The following is an 8,172-nucleotide window of genomic DNA, read 5'->3' on the forward strand; positions in this document are numbered from 1 at the left end:
TAGTCATTTCTCACATTCTTTACCAAAGGAGTTTGCACATCCATGTACCACCACCAAAAAGCATTTACCAGATTACTGAAGATGGGTGTGGGATACATAAGAATTCATTATACTATTCTTCTACTTTTGTATTTCTTGGAAATTTTCCATTATAAAAATGTTAAACAAATACAAAAAAAAAAGCAGTTATCTTATTGTGGTTGTGTTCTACCTTTCAGTATACTACCTTGACTACTTCCTAGTCAATTTTTGTTTTGATGGTAGATTAACAATAATTTGTCAACACCATACTAAGGTCAGGTCTATTCCTTCTGACAATCCATCATTCATTTTATGTACAAACATACCCATCACAATATGAATTCAATCTTCCAGAAGTCAACTTCTATATGCAAGGTACTGGGCCAAACCAACGATATCTAATTACATAATACACTAAAAGCATTCAAAAAGTTTATTCTTAAACACCTCTGATACTATTTGCTCACCCATTCTTGTTGGTTGCAATTGAAAGTAAAGTATTCATACTATGGTACTTTACAATTACCAAGACCAACTGACAAGAAAATAAGAAATTAGAAAAAAAGTTTAAGAATTAAGTGAGCTAATTATTAACCCAAGTTTCAAAAAATAAAGATACTATTGAAGCAACAATTGAGAAATAAAGCTAAATGAGGAAAAAAAAATATTCTGGATAATTATCACTACTATTAACAATTTACAAGACAGCTCATCATAAGTCAGAAATTGTCCTAAGTACCTTATATTCTCTAATCAAATGAATCCTCACAACAACCCCAAGTAGAGAATTTATATAAGGTCTTGTACAAAGCAGTTTAACTTGTATAAGGTGTCAGCAAAGACAAAAAAAGTAACAGAGCTACAATTCCAAACCAGAATTATAGTAATTGTCCATATTAAAAAAAAAAATAAGATGTTCAACTGAGAAGTGATCAAAAAATGGATCCAGCAATTAACAGACTCTGTCTATAACAGAGTATGACAGAATGAAAGTTTAGACAACAGAAGATAATAAATTATCAGAGCGTAAGGCAGGATATAGGGTTACCAAGAATGCATTTCTTATGAGTTCAGACAATAATATCACTAAGGAAAAAAGCTTTCCTACCTAAGCTCAATTCTTACTCCACACCACATTCATAGGCATCGATGTAGACAGTTTAAATTATTCTGAGAAACCATGTTGTAACAAGCTTAAGCACACAAATAAAAACAATATTAGAAACTACAAAAATGTATTACAATAGACCATACCAAAACACCACCACTGTTTAAGGAAAATAACGACTAAGAGAAAATAAAATGTAAACGAAAAAAATGGATAACTGCATAACTCCATATATGGAAAGAATATAGAGGGAGAAAAAACTTAAAAGTAAAAAGAAAACAAGAATTTCATAGCACTCCTCCATCTGCAAAATAGGTTGCTTTTGGTTGTGATTTTTCACCAGTAAAATCAGTATTTTACAGTGTAACAAAAAAAAAAACACATAAAGACAAAAGTTGTATAATGTGCCTAAGGTTATGCAACATTACACCATCTTGTGGTAACAACTGAAAAATGCAGTTCAAAGAAACAACACAAAGGCAACATTCTATAGAATTAACATGTCACTATAATTGCCAATTATCACAGAGTTATGTAAAAAATAAACTAACTGGGGCGCCTGGGTGGCTCAGTCAGTTAAGCATCTGACTTCAGCTCAGGTCATGATTTCACAGCTCGTGAGTTCAAGCCCCACATCCGGCTCTGTGCTGACAACTCAGAGCCTGGAGCCTGGTTCAGATTCTGTGTCTCCCTCTCTCTCTGTGCACGTCCCCTGTTCTGGCTGTCTCTCTCAAAAATAAATAAACATTGAAAAAATTTTTTTAAATAAATAAATAAAATAAATTAACTGTTCACACATTTTTCACTTGGAGAACTAAAAACTTTTTCCATTGTAACTTACGTACAAAGTAACAGGGATATTTTCCCATGATCTTTCTGCTTCAAGTTTATCTAATGAACAAGGACTATCATCCTTTTTCTTAGACTTCGGTAACTCTTCAGCACAATGCTCTAGATTTCTCTTGGCCTTCAGGATAAGCAATTCAATTTTGTCACCTAATTTAAAAGATTAAATTAATTCAAGAAAAAAAGTAAATGCAGAGCACAATAAAATCTCAAAGGCGACAAACAAGAATTCAGATAATTTAGAATATACACACATCTGTAACAAATTTTTTAATGACATTTCAAAGGAAAAAAGGGGAGAAGAGACATTTTCTAGGCACAAAATGATACATAAATGAAGACCATCATGTGTTCAAGATTTATCATCTGTTCATTACATCAAGAATGTAACATAAAAGCTCCTAGACATTAGGTCAAATTTATAGCACTTTCTTTGGTTCTTAAAAATAAAACAAAACAATTACCACTGAATGGCTTTTTGGTTTGTCCTGGGAGAACTGGATTCTCACATTGACACTGGCTATGTTGAGAATCACATTTACATTCATTAATCAATCCTTTATCATCATTCAAGGACTCTGAAATGTTTGAGGGTTCAAAAGAATATTCAAAACAATCTAATTTATTCAGAAGTCGAGAAGTTCTTTGTGCCTGGTAACTATGTTTAGGGGAACACTGATCTTCTTTAAATATTTTATATATCCTTTGACTATTTGTATCAGGTAGCAAGTCTTGATGGTGGAGCCACACTGGGTAGGTGAAATCAGGTATACTAGTTATCCCTGAAACATTAAGGTCCGATTTCTGGCTAGTGAGCCATCTTGGGTAATTCTTTTCAAGACTGTGTTCTGAACTGTCCTCGAAAGACAATTTCTTGGAAAAAGGTAAAGATGGTTCAGAAACGCATTTATTAGTCTTACTCACAAGTTTTGGGTTTTTCAGCCTACCACATTGCTTTCCATTTATGTTTGTGTATACAACGGGAGTAACTAAGTTATCCTTGCACATGGGAGTGAAGGGTTCTTGAAAATGTTTATTCTTCTCAGTATCTGATGAACTCAGTCTTCCAATGCATTTCTTCTTTTTCTTGCTAATTCGATGATTTGATCCAACATAAGCAAAAGAAAATGATCCATCTGCTGGAAGTTTTAATAGATCATCAGTTGTTAGGCTAATGGAGTCTATGTCATTAACAGTCTTTCTTCTACAGGATAAGGACAAGGAGCTTTTTTTGTGATCAACATTTTCAAAAGCTGAAAAACAAAGCATAGTTCTGTTTATTTCCCTAAATCACATACAACAATACTTCATAATATTTAACAGTAAATGAGAATTAAGAATTTAAGAGTCATTTTTGCTGCTTCCCTTTATCTTCACTAAAGTTTGATTAAAAGTATAAATAGTATAGGTTGATGAAATACAATGTGTTTTCTCACATCTCTTCAATTTAACTAAGTTGTACACTTTTTTCTCCAACCTCTAAATTTTCCCTTGTTCTTTATTTACCGTTTAACCTTTTTTCATCTAGACCTATCCAGTGCACTAATACACTCATATTATTATTGGTCACTCGACACTGGCTGCAACATAGAAGAAAAATATGCTATTAAACTATGTGGAAAAATAATTTGCTTTCTGCCAATTAAGCCTGCAACAGCATTAACACAAAAAGAATAGCTGTCCTAACAGTCTTCTGGAATATATATTGCTCACATACTTCTAAGAGTTGAATGAAAATTTTTTCCATACTAGGGCTATTCCATAAATCTTCAGTAAAGTGTTAACTGGGTTATCAATAGATGCATTTTCCAAAGTTGTCTTCATGGGAACTGCATCAAGGAAAAACTCTTAACATCTTATATTATTGTCCCATAGAATACAGATCAAGAAGACAGTCTTATCACGTCAACTGGGATTGATCAAGTATAAATTCAGAAAGACTGAGATTTATCTGAAGTCATCAAGCTAGTTAATGAAACTTAGAACCACCATGTCAATGCTCTTTCCATTATGCTAAAATAAAATGGCTTAAGGGTTTAGGATCAACCACCTGCTATTATCAGTCACATTCATCAGCTTCCCCTCCAAGGTCACAAGAAGATCTTAGCTGAAAATTCTTGAGAACCAGAGAATTACAGAATCATTTAAGAAAAATATCCAGACCTCCATATTACATAAGTCATTTTTACCCCAAAGGAAAAAAAAAAAAGTGTCTAGTTTTTCAAGGCTACAACACATCTTTCAAATGCTTTAAATCAGTGGGGGGAAAACACACACACACACAAAATAAAAGCATACCATTGTTTGGTTTACAAATATAGTTGGAGAATTCTGGCATATGAGCAGAACACCTATTGTTGTAAATCTTTCCAGTGTTTGCACCAGGATACATCTGGCTTAAATCAAAATCATCAATATAGGCCTGTAGAGCCTGAGAGGCAGAACTATACAGTTTATCCTTATATTGAAAAGAGCCATCAGAGTTAGAGGAATTGCTACCACTCAGGCTGCAGCTTGCTAGCAGAGAAGATACTGAAGATTCCCGAGAACAAACTCTGTGTTTTGTAATTGATTTTGCCATGGCTTCCTCAAAATGGGTTATTTCTATTCATTTCTCTTAAAAACTGTAATACAAAAACAACAGGTTAAGGTTCCATTAAAGAGAATAATAGCCATATAGAGAGAAATTACTAAATTTGTAAACTTTTTATAATCTTCTTTAAAGAATAAAATCCATTTCTATAATTTTTAGGCAATACACATTGATTTTCTATTATTATAATTATTGTGAATTCCTTCATCATTGATTTAGAAAACATTTTTTGAGTACCTACTATGTGCCTGGAATTGTGTACACATAATTATCTGAGAAGAGTACCAAGAGAAGAGTACTCACTATTTCAAAGTCCTAAAAACTACTGATGAGCAGTCTTTTCTTATGGGAATAGATTCTATGACATCACAATACCTAACACTCCCCTATACAGACTATTTTTCAATTCATAAGCCTACTATTATACACTGCAGATAGTAGGTGCTCAATAACTTTTTAAAGGCATCAAATGAGGTATTAGAAACAAGAAGCAAGAACAGAATATCCACTTTTAATGTTGTAAATGCCAATATGTAACTTTAGCCAGACCTTTCCTGGGGGGGGAAAAAACTGAGAATAAAGTAATTAATAGTATTTATTATAAAGAAATAAACCACAAGTTTATTGAGCTAGCAACATGCTCTTTTCCTAAGATAATATCGTTATTGTTAATCATTTTCTCACCTTCATTTTTGGCAATACACTTACCATTTTCACTTCTTATGTTACACAGATTCAACCTACCTCTCTTTTAAAAGAGACTTAGATAATTTGGAAATTGACAACATATTCATCTTAGACTAGTAATAATAGGATCTATTTCAAATAGGATCATTTGAAAAACTAAAAAGTAACAAACAGGTGTTACTTCAGTACGATATGATACTCTTAAAAATTAAATCAGTGGAAATGGATTTTTTTCTGTACTAAAAAGGAAAGATTAATGTCTAGGACTTAACACATGCTATAATGTTATGAAGTTAATATGTTCAACTTTGGGCTATAATTTTGGGAATGTTTAAGTTAGAACAACTTTTAATGTAATCTTAATAACTACCAAATTTGACTTTAAAATATTGAAAGTTTTCCATTTAAAGAAGAGTAAAACAGCATCCTGCCTCAGCTTTAGAGCATGCATCTGCCTTTGCAGCCACAGAACATAAGATAACGGTTAATTAGCCTCTTTGATTTCCCTGAATACTGTGATGTTGGTTTGCCTCCAAAGAATGGCTAGACTAAGTCAGCTGTGCTCTTTCTTTACCGCTTTCACTAATGATGTTTAAATTTTCTCAAGTAAATATGGCTTGACCCAACATTTTCTCCCTTATTCCAACGAAATAAGTCCGAGAAAGACAAACTCCATACACTTTCACTCATATGACACTGGAACACAGGAGAAGGGACCAAAAAAGGAGAGAGGAAACCAAACCAAAAGAGACTCTTAAGTACAGAGAACAAACAGGTTTGATGGAGGGAGGTGGGAAGGGAATGGGCTAAATGGGTGATATACCCTTAAGGAGGGTATTTGTGGGGTGTGGGTAGCTCAGTTGGTTAAGCCTCCGACTTCAGCTCAGGTCATGATCTCACAGCTCGAGAGTTCGAGCCCCGGGTCGGGCTCTGTGCTGACAGCTCAGACCCTGGAGCCTGCTTCAGATTCTGTCTCTGCCTCTCTGTGCCCTCCCCTGCTTGTGATCTGTATCTGTCTGTCTGTCCCTCTCTCTCTCTCAAAAATAAACATTAAAAAAAAAAAAAATTAAGGAGGGTACTTGCTGTGACGATCACTGGGGGTATATGTTAGTGATGAAACACTAAATTCTACACCTGAAACCAACTTACCATATGTTAAACAATTAGAATTTAAATAAAAACTTGAAATAAAAAACAGAAACACAAACGAACCCCTAAAAGGTAAAGCTGTTGGATTACAGTTCTCAGTAAGTGGGTAACAACATTTATTTTAGTTCATAGGAGGGCAGAAAGAAAAGCCACAATTGAATTCTCATTGGGGAGAGCTCCCCAAAGTATACAAAAGTAGAATTAACACTTTAACGTTTATTTATTTTTTTATTTTATTTTATTTTATTTTTTTTAACATTTATTTATTTTTGAGACAGAGAGAGACAGAGCATGAATGGGGGATGGTCAGAGAGAGAGAGAGGGAAACACAGAATCTGAAACAGGCTCCAGGCTCTGAGCTGTCAGCACAGAGCCCGACGCGGGGCTCAAACTCACGGACCGCGAGATCATGACCTGAGCCGGAGTCGGACGCTCAACCGACTGAGCCACCCAGGCGCCCCCAGAATTAACACTTTAATAAACCCCCGTGCACCCATTACCCTGCTTCAAACAATCACCCACACACCCCAACTTTCTATCCCCCCACTTCTCCGCACTTCCACCACAGGATTATTTGGAAGCAAATCCCATTATCTTACCATTTCTTCCGTAAACACTTCCGTTCCTATCTCCAAAAGGAAATCCATCATTCCGAAGAATGAAATGTTACACGAATGGCAACAAGTTTCAACTACCTTTGATTCAAGAACAGAATGTTCACTGTTAAATAACCAATAGGAACAGCTCGCGCGCAATGAAGAACTCCTAGAAACAACAGCTCTGGGGGCGCCTGGGTGGCGCAGTCGGTTAAGCGTCCGACTTCAGCCAGGTCACGATCTCGCGGTCCGTGAGTTCGAGCCCCGCGTCAGGCTCTGAGCTGATGGCTCAGAGCCTGGAGCCTGTTTCCGATTCTGTGTCTCCCTCTCTCTCTCTGCCCCTCCCCCGTTCATGCTCTGTCTCTCTCTGTCCCAAAAATAAATAAAAAACGTTGAAAAAAAAATTTTTTTTAATTAAAAAAAATAAAAAAAAACAGCTCTGTGGTTTATGTTTTGACACCGAATTTTGTTTATTCTACAGCTAAACGACAAGAATTAATGGACCCGGAAAGCGAAGATCGCTGGCATCCCTGCGGGAGAGCATCTTTTCCCCTCTCGACGCACTGGCTTCAATCCTTCCGCCCTTTACCTAGGAGTCACCCACCCTGCAGGATTCCAGCACCCCCGGCGGTCACAAACACTTCAGTTAGCTACTTCCACCCAGAAGTCATTTATTAGGCAGCAGCCGTGAGCCCCACCGGGCGCGGACGGAGTTTTTCCGAGGAGACAGCCCCTAAGGCCTAATCCCCCTTCCGCCCCGCCCTCTTCAATAGACGCCTCGAGTCTCCCGAAGCCCACGTCAGGGCCCCTCCGTCCCGTTCCGCGACTCTCCCCCCGCTCGGGAGCCTCCCGCTAAAGACGTTCTCTTCCCACGGGGAATGTCCACTCGCGCCCGCCCTCAGGAGACGTCCTCCTCTTCCCTCCACGCCACTCCTTCTCTGGTTTCTCCCACGGGCCGTCAAAGGATGGGGCGCCCCTCGAAACTACAGCCCCTTTTCGGGCCGAACTCACCGACGAAGTCTCCAAGAGATTAAAAAAAAAAAACCGCACACTTCCACAACTCTCCACCGAAAGCCTGCGCCTGTTACCGGACGGGAGACGCGATACAGCATCCCCGACCCGGACACCGCCCCGCCTCAGGCTCCGCTTGCTCGAAGCCAGCTCCGCCGTCA

General features: G+C 37.2%; 1 protein-coding gene across 4 annotated transcripts in view; it reads right to left on the reverse strand.

The window, feature by feature from the left end:
- The window catches only part of C11H18orf54 (chromosome 11 C18orf54 homolog), a 62,183-nt gene extending 54,027 nt beyond the window's left edge, over positions 1–8,156 (reverse strand). For 2 of the 4 annotated variants that reach the window (XM_058692046.1, XM_058692048.1), the window contains exons 1-5: positions 8,012–8,121; positions 7,004–7,099; positions 4,274–4,599; positions 2,440–3,228; positions 1,975–2,125 (exon numbers count right to left, since the gene is read on the reverse strand). In XM_058692046.1, the coding sequence (XP_058548029.1) occupies positions 1,975–2,125; positions 2,440–3,228; positions 4,274–4,556 (1,223 nt within the window). In that variant the 5' untranslated portion in view covers positions 4,557–4,599; positions 7,004–7,099; positions 8,012–8,121. Of the gene's footprint in view, positions 1–1,970; positions 2,126–2,439; positions 3,229–4,273; positions 4,600–7,003; positions 7,100–8,011 lie in introns of all 4 variants that reach the window. The other 2 variants (XM_058692047.1, XM_058692049.1) reach the window with 2 other exon arrangements.
- Positions 8,157–8,172: the final 16 nt, after the last annotated feature.

This window comes from Neofelis nebulosa, chromosome 11 (assembly GCF_028018385.1).
Source record: "Neofelis nebulosa isolate mNeoNeb1 chromosome 11, mNeoNeb1.pri, whole genome shotgun sequence".
Classification (NCBI taxonomy): domain Eukaryota; kingdom Metazoa; phylum Chordata; class Mammalia; order Carnivora; family Felidae; genus Neofelis; species Neofelis nebulosa.